This window comes from Oncorhynchus mykiss, chromosome 18 (assembly GCF_057628025.1).
Source record: "Oncorhynchus mykiss isolate SJ-2025 chromosome 18, ASM5762802v1, whole genome shotgun sequence".
NCBI classification, from domain to species: Eukaryota; Metazoa; Chordata; class Actinopteri; order Salmoniformes; family Salmonidae; genus Oncorhynchus; species Oncorhynchus mykiss.
The window spans coordinates 43829600-43851405 of record NC_143039.1 but is presented as its reverse complement, the minus strand read 5'-3'; the positions used below and the strand labels follow the sequence as shown (position 1 = coordinate 43851405).

The 21806-nt window shown below is 42.3% G+C and overlaps 1 protein-coding gene and 1 long non-coding RNA gene across 5 annotated transcripts; one reads left to right on the top strand and one right to left on the bottom strand.

The window, feature by feature from the left end:
• The first annotated feature begins 408 nt into the window (after positions 1–408).
• On the top strand, positions 409–17366 carry LOC110496110 (double-strand-break repair protein rad21 homolog A). Of its 4 annotated transcripts, none has more exons than XM_090208499.1 (15): positions 811–880; positions 3089–3596; positions 4554–4586; positions 5167–5296; positions 5603–5702; positions 5882–5988; positions 6327–6536; positions 6788–6907; positions 12736–12864; positions 13136–13359; positions 13669–13816; positions 14124–14266; positions 14494–14658; positions 14964–15047; positions 15806–17366. In XM_090208499.1, the coding sequence occupies exons 4-15, from the start codon at positions 5173–5175 to the stop codon at positions 15995–15997; spliced, it is 1746 nt and encodes a 581-aa protein (XP_090064625.1). In that variant the 5' UTR covers positions 811–880; positions 3089–3596; positions 4554–4586; positions 5167–5172; the 3' UTR covers positions 15998–17366. The 4 variants fall into 4 exon arrangements, with proteins under 4 accessions (XP_021427485.3, XP_090064625.1, XP_090064624.1 ...); XM_090208498.1 differs by having other exon boundaries at positions 4549–4586; XM_021571810.3 differs by lacking the exon at positions 4554–4586 and having other exon boundaries at positions 409–880; positions 3089–3276.
• On the bottom strand, positions 16732–21328 carry LOC110496111 (uncharacterized). The gene is made up of 3 exons (XR_016488487.1): positions 19134–21328; positions 18956–19025; positions 16732–18137 (listed from the first exon to the last, which is right to left on the bottom strand). It is a non-coding gene; the product is annotated as an uncharacterized LOC110496111 (long non-coding RNA).
• Positions 21329–21806: the final 478 nt, after the last annotated feature.

Here is a 21806-nt window from a genome sequence, read left to right as displayed (position 1 = left end):
TTTCCCCACCAAGATTTACATGCTAAAATCGGCAATGGCCACAGATAGACCAAGGAAACAGATATTTCACCGGATGTAGACATGTGAAGCAACTGCATGGAGTTTCCACTACCTATCAAAGTCCAGTGGCCAGAGTCCAGTGGCCAGGAGATGGACTTTGAGTGACATTCTGCAAATGTTCTCATCCGATTAAAATTTTTATCTCAATACTGTTTTCTGTTCCCACAACTAGAATATGTTTTGAACAGAGTGGACTAAGTTTTATAGACTTAATTATTTGCCAAAGTTTTAAAATATCGCGTTGTTTAGAAGGACTGCAAAGGCGAATTTAGCTATTGCACAGTCACATTTCACAGAGTAGGCGTTCCCTAATGGAAATATGCAGATACCTGCTTAGAACAGGCAAATGTGATCTCGTTAGCTCGTGTTTTGGCTCTGCCTACCATGACTCATTTGTTCCGGTTGGAAACGACAGGGTCTGTTTGATCTTGGTTAAGATATTTTTTTTAAATCGCTGTTGCCTGACCCCACCCGCTTACTTGAGTCGTCACTAGTAACCACAGCCACAAAGTCATAAACCCCGCCTATTTCAGAAATATATCTGATTAAAATGTGATTTAAAACCTAACCACATAGTAAGACCTAAAAGCTCATTTTTGTTTTCATACATTTTTACCAAATATACAATTTTGACTTCGTGGCGGTAACTAGTAGAAACCGCTGACGGTCTTGTAAACATCCTGTGGATTTGAAAATAATCTTTGGGCGGGCGGAAGAAACTAAAAAGTCAGCGCCATTATGTTTGTTTTTAGTGGGAGGAGGAGTGGAAAAAAGTAAACTACGGCCGCCAAAAAAAAAAACTACAATTGGAGCGTAATTGGTGAGTTGTTTACATTTTAAATATATTTTCATGTACTGGAATGAAGCAACATTTTTTGCATGTTAGATTCCGATTTTGTAGACACGAACCAACAAAATCATATCACAATACGCGCTCTGTTTTGGAAATGACAGGAGGTTGTTGATTACTGTACGTTGCACACAGTGTCACTGGTCGGTAACATTAGTTAGCATATTATGCTAACTACCGACCTGTTATACTGTGGGTATTTAGCTACAGTACATTCACATTGGTTTATTAAACTGGAACACTATACTGTACCAATATGTATCGACATTAATTCTGATCACTGTGGCGTGCGCGTCTCCTGCAAAACCTCAAAAGATTGCTGGTTACGGTTAGCTAGTTGGGTTCGCGCCGAGGTCCCGGATCTTTTATTTTTCTTTACAATTCAAACTATTGGCTTCCTAACTAATTTAAGTAGGTACTCGAGTTTTGTATTATCATTTTTGACAACTGAGCTAGTTGTCCATTGTTAATAAATGTTCCGATGTGTTTAAATACAGTATGTGGTTCAATTTACGAAAACCAGCTCTGTGCCAACCTACGCCCCCCTCCACTTGGACGGTGTTAAGATAATGGGCATAATGCCAACCCAGAGATGGCGTTAGGGGGGCACCTATTTAGGATATATAAACAGGTGCATTATGAGTGTCTGATTAGGATGTTGTGTCCTGTAACATGTTATTCCAGAGTAAAGGATTATGCTTGAACTTTCCAAACTCTCCGACGTGAGTTATGCACAGAAGAACAATATGCTACCAGTTCAACACTAGGACAAGGGCTAACATGAGATCGCCTCTGCGGTATGGGGACTATGATCCCTAAGAGATGGACAATTCTGTTCACTGTGGAATTAAAATGGTATGAAGTGCTCAAGCTAATTCTATATGAAAATGAAGATGTTAAGATAATAGGCATAATGCCAACCCTGCGATGGCGTCAGTGGGGCACCTATTTAGGATATATAAACAGGTGCATCATGAGGGTCTGATTAAAACAAACAGTACCGAGTCAAGATCAGGACAGCGCTCATATTGGGCCTCAGTCGCTAACGTAAACTCGTACATCGCCTTGGTCCGTACAATTGCCCTTATTTTAGCCCCCCAAAACGTAATACTTCCAGATCAACTGTAATGTCAATACCATTGTAAAGCACAATTTCTCCCCTTTCCAACGGAATAAATTACATGACCTAAACGCTGCCCGTTTCTGCATAATTCAAGCAGGCAATGAGCCCCGTCGGGTCTTTAAAAAAATGGCGGGTGGGGAAGCGAAACTAATGCGTGGTAGTGAGAAGGAGAGATGTTGTGTGGGAAAATTGCTCTTTTTTTTCACTCGATCTGCCCAACTTATCACCTTATCGCCTCTAAAATGTAAATAAAACACTATAAAGAGTTTATATAATGTATCATTACATACCCATTTGAAGGTTTGTGTCGAATTTGAATCGGGTTTTTAGGGCGGTGCTAAAGTGATCTTAGAAGTAAAACAGCAGCTTTGAGAATGATGATCGCATGCAATAATGACTAGGTATCCCCCCATCCATCACTATCCATTTCTTGTTTTTAAAGGATGATAGAAGTGCTACACCTGGTGGAGAGAGATTGTAAGACATAAATAGTTGCTTTATGCATGCTGTACTTTACGACATGACACGTCAAGATGTAACGGAGGGTCAGTTTTATCAACTTTTCTCCAATACTATAGAGCCATTATCATGTCGATCAACGCTTGAATAGAAACCTAGTTCACACCCCCGATTTTGACGTCAACACAGTCGCTACAGTGCCATTAGTTTTCTTTGTAGCCTCGTTTGAATGTTGCGGTTGCGCACATTTGTATGGAATGGGGTGAGTTTACGTTAACTAGTTAGCTTGAGTAAAGAAATCACAAAATTACCCGATTGTTATTGGTTTAATTACTTAATCTAATTTCTTAGTATTCAATCATTGTTATTTGTTCATTTTATTAGCATTTATCCACAACGCACTTTCCTCATGCAATGTAGTGTGAGTTTTTTTGGTCGGCCAGCAGAGAGGACTGATAACACAGTCAAATTGACTAATGCAAAGTGTAAATAAATCAAATGTATTTCTCAAAGTCCAATCTTTCCTTATTCAATATGACCATCAAAGTGTATCACTTCTTGTGATTGGATGTTTTTTCTAACCTTTGTCCCTGCAGGTTGGTGTCCCCCCCTCACCCTTAGGTGAGAAGGTGCTGGGACAATGTTTTATGCTCACTTTGTCCTCAGCAAACGTGGGCCGCTGGCCAAGATCTGGCTAGCGGCCCATTGGGATAAGAAGCTCACCAAGGCTCATGTGTTTGAATGCAACCTGGAGAGCAGTGTGGAGAGCATCATCTGCCCTAAGGTAAACAAGTGATCATTGATACAGGGCTTCTATTATGTGTTTCAATCATGTGTCTAGTCTCTATTAAAGTAATGTTGCCGTAAGGGTAGTGTTGTGTAAACCAGTAGAAGAAGGTCAATTTTCAACTCGCTGGCTGTGGGTCAAGACCAGAGGTCGACCGATTAATCTTAATGGCCGATTAATTAGGGCCAATTTCAAGTTTTCATAACAATCGGTAATCTGCATTTTTGGACACCGATCATGGCCGATTACATTGCACTCCACGGGGAGACTGCGTGGCAGGCTGACTACCTGTTATGAGAGTGCAGCAAGGATCCAAGGTAAGGTGCTAGCTAGCATTTAACGTATCTTATAAAAACAATCAATCTTAACATAATCACTAGTTAACTACACATGGTTGATGATATTACTAGTTTATCTAGCTTGTCCTTGCATATAATCAATGCAGTGCCTGTTCATTTATCATTGAATAACAGCCTACTTCGCCAAACGGGTGATTTAACAATCGCATTCGCGAAAAAAGCACTGTAGTTGCACCAATGTGTACCTAACCATAAACACCAATGCTGTTCTTAAAACCGATACACAAGTATATATATTTAAACCTGCATATTTAGCTAATATTGCCTGCTAACATGAATTTCTTTTAACTAGGAAAATTGTGTCACTTCTCTTGCGTTCTGTGCAACAGAGTCAGGGTATATACAGCAGTTTGGGCCGCCTGACTCGTTGCGAACTGTGTGAAGACCATTTCTTCTTAACAAAGACAGCCAACTTTGTCCAACAGTGGATGATTTAACAAAAGTGCATTTGCGAAGAAAGCACAATCGTTGCAGGAATGTACCTAACCATAAACATCAATGCCTTTCTTAAAATCAATACACAGAAGTATATATTTTTAAACCTGCATATTTAGTTAAAATAAATTAATGTTAGCAGGCAATATTAAACTAGGAAAATTGTCACTTCTCTTGCGTTCATTGCACGCAGAGTCAGGGTATATGCAACAGTTTGGGCCGCCTGGCTCGTTGCGAACTAATTTGCCAGAATTTTACATAATTATGACATAACATTGAAGGTTGTGCAATGTAACAGCAATATTTAGACTTATGGATGCCACCCGTTAGATAAAATATGGAACGGTTCCGTATTTCACTGAAAGAATAAACGTTTTGTTTTCGAAATGACAGTTTCCAGATTTGACCATATTAATGACCTAAGGCTCATATTTCTGTGTGTTATTATATTATAATTAAGTCTATGATTTGATAGAGCAGTCTGACTGAGCGGTGGAAGGCAGCAGCAGGCTCGTAAGTATTCATTTAAACAGCACTTTGCTGTGTTTGTCAGCAGCTCTTCGCAATGCTTCAAGTTTATGTTTATGACTTCAAGCCTATCAACTCCTGAGATTAGGCTGGAAATACTAAAGTACCTATTAGAACATCCAATAGTCAAAGGTATATGAAATACAAATGGTATAGAGAGAAGTGGTCCTATAACTACAACCTAAAACTTATTAACTGGGAATATTGAAGACTCGTGTTAAAAGGTTTCATATGTTCTCATGTTCTGAGCAAGGAACTTAAACGTTAGCTTTTCTACTTTCTTCTCCAACACTTTGTTTTTGCATTATTTAAACCAAATTGAACATGTTTCATTATTTATCTGAGACTAAATAGATTTTTATTGATGTATTATATTAAGTAAAAATAAGTGTTCATTCAGTATTGTTGTGATTGTTAGATATCGTCCGATTAATCGGTATCGTCTTTTTTTGGTCCTCCAATAATCGGTATCTGTGTTGAAAAATCATAATCGGTCGACCTCTAGTCAAGACATGGCGGATGAGCATACTATAGTTGTAGATGCTGATTTGAAGTTTTTGTCCAGGTGAAAATGGCCCTGCGTACATCAGGTCATCTGCTCCTGGGGGTGGTGAGGATCTACAACAGGAAAGCCAAGTACTTGTTGGCCGACTGTAATGAGGCATTCATCAAGATCAAGATGGCCTTCAGACCAGGTAATGTATTGTCTAGGGGGCTTGACTGGTCCAACATATTCTTCGCTTTTTTTACATTCAAGACTCCGAGTTACATTTTGGCTCAACCTCCCTCTCATTTAAATCTTAATTTTGCTGTTTATATTTGGCATTTTCATATACTGTTGAATAAACTGAAATTGGGGGCTCCTGAAAGAGTCCCAATATGAAACTTGTAAGAGGCACACTGGGCTGCTAGACTGTACTGACATTGTAGGAAGATGTTATGGCTGTGTATTATGTGGGTCTGTGCTAGCCTGACCCCTGCCTCCATCCCTGCCCTCTCAGGTGTGGTGGATCTGCCAGAGGAGAACAGAGAAGCTGCCTACAACGCCATTACCATGCCAGAAGAGTTCCACGACTTCGACCAGCCACTACCAGACCTAGAGTAAGTCCTGCATGTCATCAGAGGAAATGTGTTTTTTGAGATTTTTCATGTAGCATCGACGAGTTCTCTGTCTCCATTGATGTATATGTTCTGTATGCTCTTACGAGTATTGATTTGCTTGTATCAAGTGCATTAGATGTTCCTTCATTCGGTGTTAGTGATTTATGTTGTCTTTGCAGCGATATCGACGTCACCAAGCAATTCACATTGAACCAGAGTCGAGTGGAAGAGATCACCATGAGGGAGGAGGTGGGCAACCTGAGCCTGCTGCAGGAGAATGACTTCGGTACATAGCAGGCCTCCTAGGCCATTCCTTTCACCACCTCACTCCTCAAACTAAACCTTGGCTGCATCTCAATAGTCTGTAGTGGTTTCCTTTCTTCAACTCCTTCACCTCATCCGCACTGATCTGGATAGGTGATAGCAAATGCTTGGTAGTGGTCTACCATGTTTTTACCGTGGTTTCATATTCATGCAGATGCTTGAAAGGCTGGAGTATGGGTGCATATCTCATCCCATTCCAAGCTCCTCCCTTCCTAGTGCGACAAACACCGCCACTCATTACCGCTGTATGTACACTTGCAAAAATTCATTCTAAACATACTTGATGTTCTCCCCCTTCAGCTGACTTTGGAATGGACGACCGGGAGATGATGCGTGAGGAGAATGCCTTCGAGGTGGACATCATCCACAGGGCGTCAGCCTCTAACCTGCTCCTAGACCCAGAGACCTCGGTTGCCCAGATCCCAGACAACTCCAACCACCTGGAATACGACCAGTACAAAGATGACTTCGGAGAGGACCCCATGGCTGAGAGCGAGGGAGGCATGCTGGGTAAGAAGGAAGGATATCCTGGGTTGTGATATGTCAAAATTATGTTACAAGCTTTTCTTTCCTTGTCTCTTGTGTGTGTCCCAATAATATATCCTTCCTCCTGAAGTGTGCCCAGGTATGGGAGGAAGGAGATGTAATTGGGACTAATGTGGCCAATTAATTGTTTACATTAATGAATGTGTCTGGTGTAAAAACCCTGTTTGCTAAGGTTTTAACGCCTGCTGAGCATTGCCACTCCTGTCTGTCTCTAGTTGACAAGCTCCTCAGTAACGAGGCTGGGGATGGCATTTTCGACGACCCTCCCATCATCACCGAGAGCGTGCTGAGACTGCAGGACCACGATGACGAAGATGACTTTGATGCCCTCTCACGTGAGTTGCAACACTTACCATTTGCTGTTCCCAAAAGTGACTTTACATTTTCAAGCTGCAATATGTAACGTTTTCAAATGGACATGACATAGAAATGTGTGTTACAGCTGTTGTTCTCATTGAAAGCAAGTCTAAGAAGTGGTGGATATATTCTATGTGCGCTATTTCTATACTTTCTGTACTGAAATTTCGTACACCAGCTTCAAACAGCTAAAAACACTTTGTGGTTATGGAAAATATATTTCACACCGATATTTAGATGGTACAAAAAGGTCACCAACCTTTTTTGAGTCAAGATAACTTTGTGTCAAACTGCAAGCTGAGATCTACTGTTCAGATTTTTTAAAACATTACTTAAAAAATGTGAGCCTATGCAACATTAACCTATTAAAAACAGTACTGTAGTAATGAGGTTTGTGCAGTAGGCTATAGGCTCAAAACATCATTGCATATGGTCTTTGCTTGTCTTGCCAATGCATTGTTCTTCTCAGAATAATTTGAGGTAGGCTATATGATCCGTTGTTGTATTACTTGTGATGCACAGCTGAGTGTGCATACATTTTTTATAATTAGCTTATTTATTTTACTGGGCTGATGAAGCCTGCATCAGATGGTCTGTCTCAGCAAAGGGAGCAGACAGGGTCCGCCTCTCATCGTCCCTCCACTGACATTGACCGAATAGGGACACCGTCTTCCAGCTGATAGCGAAACTCGAGTTGCACCGCATTATTTCTGCCTCATGCACAAATTAATCAAATCAAATTTTATTTGTCACATACACATGGTTAGCAGATGTTAATGCGAGTGTAGCGAAATGCTTGTGCTTCTAGTTCCGACAATGCAGTAATAACCAACAAGTAATCTAACTAACAATTCCAAAACTACTGTCTTATACACAGTGTAAGGGGATAAAGAGGGGATAAAGAATATGTACATAAGGATACATGAATGAGTGATGGTACAGAGCAGCATAGGCAAGATACAGTAGATGGTATCGAGTACAGTATATACATATGAGATGAGTATGTAAACAAAGTGGCATAGTTAAAGTGGCTAGTGATACATGTATTACATAAGGATGCAGTCGATGATATAGAGTACAGTATATACGTATGCATATGAGATGAATAATGTAGGGTAGGTAACATTATATAAGGTAGCATTGTTTAAAGTGGCTAGTGATATATTTACATAATTTCCCATCAATTCCCATTATTAAAGTGGCTGGAGTTGTGTCAGTGTGTTGGCAGCAGCCACTCAATGTTAGTGGTGGCTGTTTAACAGTCTGATGGCCTTGAGATAGAAGCTGTTTTTCAGTCTCTCGGTCCCAGCTTTGATGCACCTGTACTGACCTCACCTTCTGGATGATAGCGGGGTGAACAGGCAGTGGCTCGGGTGGTTGATGTCCTTGATGATCTTTATGGCCTTCCTGTAACATCGGGTGGTGTAGGTGTCCTGGAGGGCAGGTAGTTTGCCCCCGGTGATGCGTTGTGCAGACCTCACTACCCTCTGGAGAGCCTTACGGTTGAGGGCGGAGCAGTTGCCGTACCAGGCGGTGATACAGCCCGCCAGGATGCTCTCGATTGTGCATCTGTAGAAGTTTGTGAGTGCTTTTGGTGACAAGCTGAATTTCTTCAGCCTCCTGAGGTTGAAGAGGCGCTGCTGTGCCTTCTTCACAATGCTGTCTGTGTGAGTGGACCAATTCAGTTTGTCTGTGATGTGTATGCCGAGGAACTTAACTTGCTACCCTCTCCACTACTGTTCCATCGACGTGGATAGGGGGGTGTTCCCTCTGCTGTTTCCTGAAGTCCACAATCATCTCCTTAGTTTTGTTGACGTTGAGTGTGAGGTTATTTTCCTGACACCACACTCCGAGGGCCCTCACCTCCTCCCTGTAGGCCGTCTCGTCGTTGTTGGTAATCAAGCCTACCACTGTTGTGTCGTCCGCAAACTTGATGATTGAGTTGGAGGTGTGCGTGGCCACGCAGTCGTGGGTGAACAGGGAGTACAGGAGAGGGCTCAGAACGCACCCTTGTGGGGCCCCAGTGTTGAGGATCAGCGGGGAGATGTTGTTGCCTACCCTCACCACCTTGGGGCGGCCCGTCAGGAAGTCCAGTACCCAGTTGCACAGGGCGGGGTCGAGACCCAGGGTCTCGAGCTTGATGACGAGCTTGGAGGGTACTATGGTGTTGAATGCCGAGCTGTAGTCGATGAACAGCATTCTCACATAGGTATTCCTCTTGTCCAGATGGGTTAGGGCAGTGTGCAGTGTGGTTGAGATTGCATCGTCTGTGGACCTATTTGGGCGGTAAGCAAATTGGAGTGGGTCTAGGGTGTCAGGTAGGGTGGAGGTGATATGGTCCTTGACTAGTCTCTCAAAGCACTTCATGATGACGGAAGTGAGTGCTACGGGGCGGTAGTCGTTTAGCTCAGTTACCTTAGCTTTCTTTGGAACAGGAACAATGGTGGCCCTCTTGAAGCATGTGGGAACAGCAGACTGGGATAGGGATTGATTGAATATGTCCGTAAACACACCGGCCAGCTGGTCTGCGCATGCTCTGAGGGCGCGACTGGGGATGCCGTCTGGGCCTGCAGCCTTGCGAGGGTTAACACGTTTAAATGTCTTACTCACCTCGGCTGCAGTGAAGGAGAGTCCGCATGTTTTCGTTGCAGGCCGTGTCAGTGGCACTGTTTTGTCCTCAAAGCGGGCAAAAAAGTTATTTAGTCTGCCTGGGAGCAAGACATCCTGGTCCGTGACTGGGCTGGATTTCTTCTTGTAGTCCGTGATTGACTGTAGACCCTGCCACATGCCTCTTGTGTCTGAGCCGTTGAATTGAGATTCTACTTTGTCTCTGTACTGACGCTTAGCATGTTTGATAGCCTTGCGGAGGGAATAGCTGCACTGTTTGTATTCGGTCATGTTACCAGTCACCTTGCCCTGATTGAAAGCAGTGGTTCGCGCTTTCAGTTTCACGTGAATGCTGCCATCAATCCACGGTTTCTGGTTAGGGAATGTTTTAATCGTTGCTATGGGAACGACATCTTCAACGCACGTTCTAATGAACTTGCACACCGAATCAGCGTATTCGTCAATATTGTTATCTGACGCAATACGAAACATATCCCAGTCCACGTGATGGAAGCAGTCTTGGAGTGTGGAGTCAGCTTGGTCGGACCAGCGTTGGACAGCCCTCAGCGTGGGAGCCTCTTGTTTTAGTTTCTGTCTGTAGGCAGGGATCAACAAAATGGAGTCGTGGTCAGCTTTTCCGAAAGGGGGGCGGGGCAGGGATGTTACTCCTATGACCAGAGAAAGTGAAATGTTCATATATGTATGTACAGTGCCTTGCGAAAGTATTCGGCCCCCTTGAACTTTGCGACCTTTTGCCACATTTCAGGCTTCAAACATAGATATAAAACTGTATTTTTTTGTGAAGAATCAACAACAAGTGGGACACAATCATGAAGTGGAACGACATTTATTGGATATTTCAAACTTTTTTAACAAATCAAAAACTGAAAAATGCTAAATTATTCAGCCCCTTTACTTTCAGTGCAGCAAACTCTCTCCAGAAGTTCAGTGAGGATCTCTGAATGATCCAATGCTGACCTAAATGACTAATGATGATAAATACAATGCACCTGCACTGTGATAGTCTCAGAGGTCCGTTAAAAGCGCGGAGAGCATCATGAAGAACAAGGAACACACCAGGCAGGTCCGAGATACTGTTGTGAAGAAGTTTAAAGCCGGATTTGGATACAAAAAGATTTCCCAAGCTTTAAACATCCCAAGGAGCACTGTGCAAGCGATAATATTGAAATGGAAGGAGTATCAGACCACTGCAAATCTACCAAGACCTGGCCATCCCTCTAAACTTTCAGCTCATACAAGGAGAAGACTGATCAGAGATGCAGCCAAGAGGCCCATGATCACTCTGGATGAACTGCAGAGATCTACAGCTGAAGTGGGAGACTCTGTCCATAGGACAACAATCAGTCGTATATTGCACAAATCTGGCCTTTATGGAAGAGTGGCAAGAAGAAAGCAATTTCTTAAAGATATCCATAAAAAGTGTCGTTTAAATTTTGCCACAAGCCACCTGGGAGACACACCAAACATGTGGAAGAAGGTGCTCTGGTCAGATGAAACCAAAATTGAACTTTTTTGGCAACAATGCAAAACGTTATGTTTGGCGTAAAAGCAACACAGCTCATCACCCTGAACACACCATCCCCACTGTCAAACATGGTGGTGGCAGCATCATGGTTTGGGCCTGCTTTTCTTCAGCAGGGACAGGGAAAATTAAGTTAAAATTGATGGGAAGATGGATGGAGCCAAATACAGGACCATTCTGGAAGAAAACCTGATGTAGTCTGCAAAAGACCTGAGACTGGGACGGAGATTTGTCTTCCAACAAGACAATGATCCAAAACATAAAGCAAAATCTACAATGGAATGGTTCAAAAATAAACATATCCAGGTCTTAGAATGGCCAAGTCAAAGTCCAGACCTGAATCCAATCGAGAATCTGTGGAAAGAACTGAAAACTGCTGTTCACAAATGCTCTCCATCCAACCTCACTGAGCTTGAGCTGTTTTGCAAGGAGGAATGGGAAAAAATGTCAGTCTCTCGATGTGCAAAACTGATAGACATACCCTAAGCGACTTACAGCTGTAATCGCAGCAAAAGGTGGCGCTACAAAGTATTAATTTAAGGGGGCTGAATAATTTTGCACGCCCAATTTTTCAGTTTTTGATTTGTTAAAAAAGTTTGAAATATCCAATAAATGTCGTTCCACTTCATGATTGTGTCCCACTTGTTGTTGATTCTTCACAAAAAAATACAGTTTTATATCTATGTTTGAAGCCTGAAATGTGGCAAAAGGTCGCAAAGTTCAAGGGGGCCGAATACTTTCGCAAGGCACTGTATGTATGTATATATATGTGTGTGTAATACACACACACCTGATCAAAAGTTTTTTTGTTCGTTTTAAAATAACTTCAAATTGATCAGAAATACAGTGTAGATATTGTTAATGTTCTAAATGACTCCAGTAGCTGGAAACGGCTGATTTTTTTAAATGGAATATCTACATGGGTGTAAGAAGCGATAAAACTGGCCTTCTTTAGCCTTCATTTCTCAGAACAAGAATAGACTGACGAGTTTCAGAAGAAAGGTCTTTGTTTCTGGCCATTTTGAGCCTGTAATCGAACCCACAAATGCTGATGCTCCAGATACTCAACTAGTCCAATGAAGGCCAGTTTTATTGCTTCTTTAATCAGGACAACAGTTTTCAGCTGTGCTAACATAATTGCAAAAGGGTTTTCTAATGATCAATTAGCCTTTTAAAATGATAAGCTAACACAATGTGCCATTGGAACACCGGAGTGATGGTTGCTGATAATGGATATTACATTTTTGTATATATATTTTTTTATAAATCTGCTGTTTCCAGCTACATTAGTCATTTACAACATTAACAATGTCTACACTGTATTTATGATCAATTTAATGTTATTTTAATGGAGGGAAAGTGCTTTTCTTTCAAAAACAAGGATATTTCTGAGTGACCCCAAACTTTTGAACGGTAGTGTACATATAAAAAAGACCCACTCCGCTAATAATAACACAAGCCTATCAATACACTTTCCTGCGCATTCATTACCGCTGCAGTGCTGGTTGTAGGTAGAATGTGGCTTTTTTTTATGGCTTGTAAGTTTTGACTAGAAAGTGTTGACAGTGCTGAGTAAAACTTAAACATGAACTTACTCATAAAAACAGTCTCCTCCCCCTCTACATTTCTTATGTTTTGTACACTGTGTGTGTGCAGCGGGAGGTCCAGACAGCCCAGACTCAGGCCCAGCGGAGCTCCTGCCCGCCATGCAGGACCAGACAGAGCAGACCACGCTGGTACACAACGAGGAGGAGGCCTTCGCCCTGGAGCCCATCGACATCACAGGTCTGCACACAACCTCAATAAATATTGATATTCATGTTATATTATAACAAACCCGTACTGTTATGTCTGTCACTACATCAGATAGGCCTGTGCCATAACATACTCAATTAGTAGCATCACTGCTTTTCTTTGAGTTTAGCAGCACTCAAGACATTATCAACACTTTGAGGTCTGCTTGTCTTTCAAGGCATCCCTTTCACCCTGGATCCTACTTCTGCCACCAAATGTCACCACTATTCACTTAAGTTATCTTTCTCTTTACAACTCACAGTGAAGGAAACCAAAGCCAAGAGGAAGAGGAAGCTAATTGTGGACAACCTGAAGGAGCTGGACAGCAAGACCATCCGTGCTCAGCTCAGCGACTACTCTGACATCGTCACCACGCTGGACCTTGCGCCGCCCACCAAGAAGCTGATGATGTGGAAAGAGACTGGAGGCGTGGAGAAGCTCTTCTCCCTGCCAGCACAGCCCCTCTGGAACAGCAGGCTTCTCAAGGTAACCCAGCAACTGGTCTGGTAGTTAGACAAACAAGGGCTGTTTACTGTGTTATTGTTCTCAATCCAGCACCTGGAAATGGCTTTCTGGTTTCCCCCCAGATGTGTGCATGTTAGTTCCTGAACCTCTTTCATTAGAGCTTTTCTAGATATGTTTCTATTCTCAACAATTAGTTTGAGGCCAGTGTAGCCACTACTTTTAGGGGCTTGTGCATGTTGTTGCTACCTCGCCTCTTCATTTTTTCAGCACTGACTCTATCCTCTCTCCCTCTTTCTCCCCCTCTCACTCTCTGTCCCTTTCTTTCTGTAGATGTTCACCCGCACCCTAACCCCCCTGGTGCCAGACGAAATGAGGAAGAGGAGGAAGGGAGGTGAGGCAGACAGCCTGGATGAGTTCCTAAAGGACTTGGAGAACCCTGAGGTGCCCAGAGAGGAGGCTATGCAGAGGGACATCATCGGTGAGATACTCCATTCAGTTAACGCACTACTGAATGGCAACAGTTCAATCCTCTACATTGGATGCAATTATAGGCTAGAGGGCCAACTCTCAGCATGGATATAATATCAAGATATAGGATACTATTCAAAGTAGACACATGGATAAATTCAAAGTAGTAGACATATTCAAAGTTGTACACTTGGGTAGAGACCTATGCCCAATCTGACACAAGCACCTCATCCATAACAGTCATGTACTTGTACTCAATTGCCCTTGTTCGGTATAGTTTTTAATGTTCTTTCTGTGTGTAATTGTATGTGCTCCAGACCAGACCATCCTGGAGGAGCCCAGTGTGCTGCAGGCATCAGCCATGGAGGGCAGCAGGACCACCCTGGACGAGTCAGTCATGCCCCCACCCTCCACGCGCGGCCAGAAACGCAAGGCACAGGACACAGAGCCAGGCTTGCCCGTAAATGCCTCGTTGCTCCTCTCTTCGCTCAGGCCCTGTTTAACCATGGCTAGGGAAACTTTAAAGACAGTTTGTCAAGCATACAAGGCTTTTGGGATTTGATATTGTATGTACTGAGAGATCTCATTAGTGTTTTTTGATAGAAGTTTGACCTGCTTTTACCTTTTTGCCCATACTCAACCCCCTACTCAATCACTCACTTAGACATGCTTCCTCTCTCCATCCAGATGGGTACTCTGGAACAGGCCGCCAACCATTCAGGTGTGTCCCAGCAGTTGGACATGACAGTCTCGCTGCCCCCCGAGGACAGCACCAATCTCAGCCAGTTCCCTGAGCTCGACCTGATAGAGGAGAAGAAGGACAAGAAGGACGGAGAGGACGGCTCAGACGAGGTGAGATAGACACGAAGATTTTCCAGAGGTCACCGCCAACCCTGGTCCTGGAGAGCTACAGGGTGTGCAAGCTCGTGTTCCAAGCACTAAACAGCTGATGGGATTGCGTGCGTTAGTATAGGGCTGGAGGAATAGCCTGGAAACTGGCTTTCTTGGGACCATGGCTGGTGATCACTGATCTATTGTCTTATGTTCCTTTGGAAGCAAAATATGTAGGCCTACTTCCGGTCTTGTGTTGCTTGTACATTGGCTAATGTGTATGCTAATATGTATGTAGAGTTAATGTTATGTGTGTTCAATGACAGGATGAGGAGGGTCAGGCCGGTGACCAGGACCGAGAGGAGAGGAGATGGAACAAGAGAACCCAGCAGATGCTGCACGGCCTGCAGGTATGTCATAGGAGAGCTTTTACGAGAGAACTTGACTAAACGTTGTGACACACCAAGTGAACAACCCCTACATTACTAACCAGAACCGGGTCTTACGCCATGCCCAAACCGGATGCCATCGTGCGCAAATTGATTTTGTCCCCCCACACCAAAAACGCGATAACAACACGCATGTTGAAATATCAAAACAAACTCTGAACCAATTATATTAATTTGGGAACAGGTCAAAAAGCTTTATACATTTATGGCAATTTAGCTAGCTAGCTTGCAGTTGCTAGCTAATTTGTCCTATTTAGCTAGCTTGCGGTTGCTAGCTAATTTGTCCTATTTAGCTAGCTTGCTGTTGCTAGCTAATTTGTCCTGGGATTTTACCTGAAATGCACAAGATCCTCTACTCCGACAATTAATCCACACATAAAACGGTCAAATTAATCGTTTCTAGTCATCTCTCCTCCTTCCAGGCTTATTTTTCTTCTTTGGACATTATATGGCGATTGGCAGCTAACTTTCATAAGGTGCATTACTACAACCAACCTCAGTTCATCTTTCAATCACCCACGTGGGTATATGCTACTAAAAACCAATGGGGAGAGGCAGGATTCCTTCCATTTCAACTTCCATTTTAGCGACTGGCAATGCAGATGCTCGCGAGCATTGCAGGTGCAATGATTGAAAAACATGTATGTGTCAATTTATTTTTGCAACGCACGTGACCGGTGTGGTTAGCTGTGACCTAACAGTTCTCTCCCTCCCTTCAGAGGGTGATGGCCAAGACAGGAGCCCAGCAAATTAGCCTGCTGGATTTGTGCAGGAACAACAACAAGAAGCAGGCTGCCGCCAAGTTCTACAGTTTCCTGGTTCTGAAAAAGCAGCAGGCGGTGGAGCTCAACCAGACCGAGCCATACAGCGACATCATCGCCACCCCTGGAGCCCGCTTCCACCTCATCTAGAGACTCAACACTGGCTGCTTTTACTCTGAAACTTTTTTTTTTATCCTCTTACCTATGTGTTTTTGTCTTTCTTGAGATAAGAATGTTTTTTAAAGGTCAAGTGTGGGGATGAGGTCTCTGAATCATGAATGGTGGGATTGTAATTCTGTGTATTTTGGGCTTTTGTTATCCAATGAAAGCGCTTTGTGTTTTGCTAGAATGTGAGAGTGTTAATCCAATCATGTTGCTTTCCAAGGTTCTATTTCTCTCCCATTAAAAAAGTTATGTTTTATACCCTTTAGCCAAAAGGAGCATGTAGTATTGAGCAAGTTTCTGAAACACTCAACTGAATTGCATCCACCAGCAATCTTATTTTGAAGACCAATAGTATTTTAGTAGTAGCTTCAAGCATTCCAATGGGTTTGTTCTTAATTCTGTTTTTACAGTCCTTGACTGTAATTTGTTTTTATATCGGCAGACATTTAGGTCTCCATTGTTGTGGGATTTGAGAATGGGCTCCAGAGTGGCGCAAGGCACTGCATCTCAGTGCAAGAGGCGTCACTACAGTCCCTGGCTTGAATCCAAGCTGTATCACATTCGGCTGCGATTGGAAGTCCCATAGGGCAGCGCACAATTGGCCCAGCACCGTCCAGGGTCGGCCATCATTGTAAAGAATTTGTTAACGTACTTGCCTAATTACAGGTTTAAATCATGTAGATTTTTTAAAATAGAAACTCTACCCTCATTGCCTGCTCCAGTTTCAAATATTTTTTATTCCAAGTAATTCCTCCTGAATTGCATTTTATGGTATTACTTGAATAATTCCCTTTTAAGTCACATACTGTGTCAATGAAAATACTATCAATTATCTATGTTAATGGTTTGGCCAGAATAATACTTTTTTCGCATTAGATATTTTAAGCTATTTAACAAAATCTAAATTTCAATTGTGGGTGTCCAGAAATGACATTTCATTCATCAACTCTTTGATGCAGCTCAATGTCAAGTAATCTCTGGCAAATAGAGAAACTTATTTGGTATTAATAATCTAAAAGATAGTTTTGATGCAATGATAATTACTGGGAAGTCTTAATTCACTTATGTGCTTAGGTGTTGTGACAGTCATTCTTCGATAGCTTGAATACGATATTGCTCATCTTATAGCTACAAATGCATTGTTTTGATACCCACAAACTTCTGAAATTGTATATCATGTAATGTTTTAGCTCATCCCTTTAACTCTGCGCCGGTAAACTTGCATTCTCCTTTTTGTATAAAACCCAAAATGACACCTTGTAGATACTGTTGCTGAAGTGTTATGATGCCATGCCTGTAGTCCTGAGGCCCAGCAACTTGTTACTTTTCTAATAAAATGAATACTGTTTCAACAGTTCATGTCAATGAATCCTTTTCATAGCTGGTTCATTGAGCCAGTGAATTGGGTGTAATTGCTATGGACTTACTATAATGACTTAGATCAATACCTTCTGATGTTCAACAAACAAGATTGAACTGTTTAAGGATACATTTTTAGAAGCATGCTGACATCATGGCTGTGTGCTTCTTCAAAATATGTTCTCCGGACATTGAATTGGGATACCTTTAAACTGGCAAATAGGAGCAAATTGGTTTAGTAGAGATTATCTATGTATTTTATACATTCTATATCTATATATCTATATATAAAAAGATGTCTGTCTTATATTCAGTTCAACTTTTGGGGAGGGAAAAACATTGGTTATATCTTGCCCTCAAAACATATCATATCTTCCTACCACTAGGGGTTTGTGGTTGGTTTTAGGGATGGACCCTCCCTCTGGCTTGCGACTTTCCTTTGCCGACTCTTCTTCCTTTTGCCCTCAGTCTTAAGCAGCTGTGTCTGTGTCTGTTTTTTCTTCTTCAGGCAGCTGAGCGGGTTGGGGTTGGAGATTTTCCTCTTACGCTTCTTGCCCTGGCGCTCTCCATTCTGCCCAATCCCCTGCACCTCCTTCAGGTTGTTGATGCTCTGCTGCTGGGCTGGGGTGACAATCTCTCTCAGAGCCACAGCCTGCACATGGTTCACAGAGCATAGGCTGGGCTTGTCCAACACTATGATGTTGAGGATGATATACAGGAGTGGCACGCCTGGGATCTTCTTCAGGCCTGATGTCACCTCTTGGTCCTGAAATTTAAACATTAGACAGGAAGAGGTGACTCAATGCATCTGGTATAAACTGGATGCATGCAGCTAGATAGGGGGCACTATTGGTTGTTGATGCTGACGAGACAAGTGTCTAGCACAAGGATGATCAACTAGATTCTGCGGCGGGACGATTTTTTCTTGAGCGGTTGGTCGGGGGATGGAACATAATTACAAATAATTTATAGACTGCAAATTGACCACAAAAAGCCCAAACATAGAATATTAGACTAAAACAATAACTTTAATCCTTGCTTACATGAGTCTCTCAAATTTTCAAAATTAAAATGACTTGGTGTTTAGTCATGTCCAACAATGAAAAATCTAAATTACTTGTTCAAAGCTTGGGGGGCCAAATAAAACCACCCGGGAAGCAAATTCAGCCAGCAAGTTGGAGAACCCTGGTCTAGGACATTGGCCGTGTTCCTCTGCTCAAGCGTTGCTGACGCATACCAGGTCTCAACGCCTGGATAGGTATTTCACGTAGCAGCTAACCACATGGTTGCGTTCCCCTGCTCAGATGTAAGATCTGGCATGTGTCAGCAACATCTGAGCAGAGGAACACAAGCCCGTGTTATAGCAATCTGGTGCCCAACTACAGTCAATTGAGGTAGCACACAACCATTGGTTGATGCATGCAACATCTAAGCAGGGAAACTCGATCATTGATTGACCCAGGTACATAAAGATACGATATAACACATATCTGTGTGACAACAAAGTAGTGGTGAGGATTAGTCCCTTCCAGCATTGACAGCAGACACAGAGACGGGGTTCTTGAAATGCTTGCAGTTCCTAACCTGATACCGCTGCAGGATGAGTTTGGCACCATAGAGGTCCTTCGTTAATTAAAGTTCCTTCAGAGCACAACTGTGTGACATAAAAACACATATTTAAACTGAATAGTAAAAAAAACAGTCATTGGGTAAAACTCATGACAGTGTGATATTGACGAACACAACAGGAACCCCCACTCACTTTGTAGTACAAAGTTGCACCTCTCCCATTAGGTATTTCGGCATCTGTTCTTTGATTTGGATTTTATTCTTCAGTGCCGCCTGGCAAAACGTCCCGTCGATCAGAATTTGAAAGGGCTCTCTAAAACTGAAGTTGTTTTTGTAGAAACTAATGTTTTTTTTGTCTTGCTTTTGTCGTTTGATCTTCATTGTAACTAACGTAGCTTGCTAGCCCAATAGTGAGCTAACGTTAGCTAGCGAGCTTGTCTGACAGGATTAAACGTTACTTGCTGAAAAATCCCACTCAAATTAACGCAATTGCATATCGGGAAGCATTATCTATATTCTGTAAAGGTTCGTCAGTAGCGGTTTACTAGTACATACTATTCGCGGATTCACAACAAATCAAGCAGCATGGAAAATATAAACACACGTTTGCTCGGTTGAGTAAATATGTCCGTCTGGAAACAGAACGTCAGAAGCAAGACTTTCGTTGCTGTCTCAAGCCAGTTCCGTTATGTGCTGTGATACCGCGTTCACAAACTAGTCAGAACTAGGAAACTCTGATTTGCTAAATGGCGTAGTTATACACGTGCCGCGTGCAACCAGTTAGTAAGTTGGACATTTCCGAGTTCGACTAGTAGAAGAACGCGGCATCTAGTACTGGTGATTAAATATGTCTATATGAAGTAAAAACATTATTTTGTGAAACGTAACTTTTTAAAATCGAATCTTGTGGAGAATAACATATTTTACATTTTACATTTTAATACAGTATTACCTCACTGAGCTACATGGGTGTGAAAAGACCCTTCATCCAACTTTGTAAATAACATAAATAAATAAATACTGTATGAAAATACTGCTGCCCTTTGTAATCATGTCTAACCATTCAAACCATTGTGTGGGCAAATTATTATGTGCAAAGGTAGATGGCAGCCTGGCAGCCATGTGGGCTATCAGTGACTTTGTCAGAGCTGGATATGGCTCTGTACATCCATCCCTTTGATGCATAGACCAGTCCTGTACCACCCTATATTTTCACAATTTTCACAAGCATCCATGTCAGTAGCATTGCCTGTCTCAGTCAGTAGTTGGCTTAATGATGTAATAGTACTGGATTGACCTACTGTAAATAGTTGTTTTAAGCACTGTTTAGGGAAGGTATTCCCAAACTGGGGGTCATGGTCGGTATTATTCAAAAAAAATTTAAACATTTTTTTCCTTCACATTTTCAAACGGTTCATTTATATTTTCTAACGGGGCTATACATTTGAGTGAGGTTTTTTTCTCCCCTGAGAATCCTCGTTTCACTGCCAAAAATAAAATGTAACCATCTAGTGTTCAGCGAAATAACAACACAATGTCAAATACAGGTAGCCTAGTCAAATAATTAACATCCAATCACATTAACTGTTACGCTCTCATGGGAATTCCACTAAAGGTCCAAACGGTAGCCAAACGTAGCTGCTGCTCATGTTGGTATCTGTACTGATGGCGCAAAAGCCATGACGGAGACAGTGGAGTGGGTACACGCGTGAAAGCAGTTGCTCCCGACGCCACTTGGGTATACTGCAGCATCCACCCACTTGGGTATACTGTAGCATCCACCAAGAGGCTCTTGCTGCCAAGGGAATGCCTGACAGCTTGAAAGACGCTTTGGAAACTACAGTGAAAATGGTTATATTTGTTAAAGCAAGGCCCCTGAACTCTTGTGTTTTTCCTTCACTATGCAATGATATGGGCAGCGACCATGTAACACTTTTACAACATACAGAAAGAAGTGTGCTGGTTATCAAGGGGCAAAATGTTGACACATTTTTTTTAAATTGAGAAATTAGTTTAAAGTTTTCTTTACTGACCATCATTTTCCCTTGTCTGACCGCTTGCATGATGACGAGTTTCTCACACAACTGGCCTATCTGGGTGATGTTTTTTCTCTCCTGAATGATCTGAATCTAGGATTACAGGGACTCTCCGCAACTATATTCAATGTGTGGGACAAAATTGAGGCTATGATTAAGAAGGAGCTCTTCTCTGTCTGCATTAACAAGGACATCACACAGGTCCTTCCATCATTGCATGATTTTTGTTGTGTGCAAATGAACTGAAGTTTATGGACATGGTCAAATGTGATATAGCGAAGCACCTGAGTGAGTTGGGTGCGCAACTACGTAGGTATTTTCCCGAGCCACTGACAGATTTCTGGATTGGGCTGCACTCAAAGTATCCTGCCTTGGCAAATCGAGCTGATGCCTTTTCAAATCACATTCCTATGTGAGAGTGGATTCTCGGCCCTCATTAGCATGAAAACTAAATACAGGCACAGACTGTGTGTGGAAAATGATTTAAGACTGAGACTCTCTCACCCAACATTGCAGAGTTATGTACATCTTTTCAAGGACACCCTTCTCATTAACCTGTGGTGAGTTATTCACAATTTTCGATGAACGAGTAAGGTTTTATATGTAAGATGGTTAAATAAAGAGCAAAACTATTGATTATTAATATATTATTACTTGTGCCCTGGACCTATAAAAGCTCTTTGTCACTTCCCACGAGCCGGGTTGTGACAAAAACTCACTCATTCTTATGTTGAATAAATGTATCGTATAATGTGTGTGCTTACAATGATGGTAAAAAGCAAAATTTGAGAGTACGCTGACCCTGGTGCTAGAGGGGGTTTGCAGCTGGA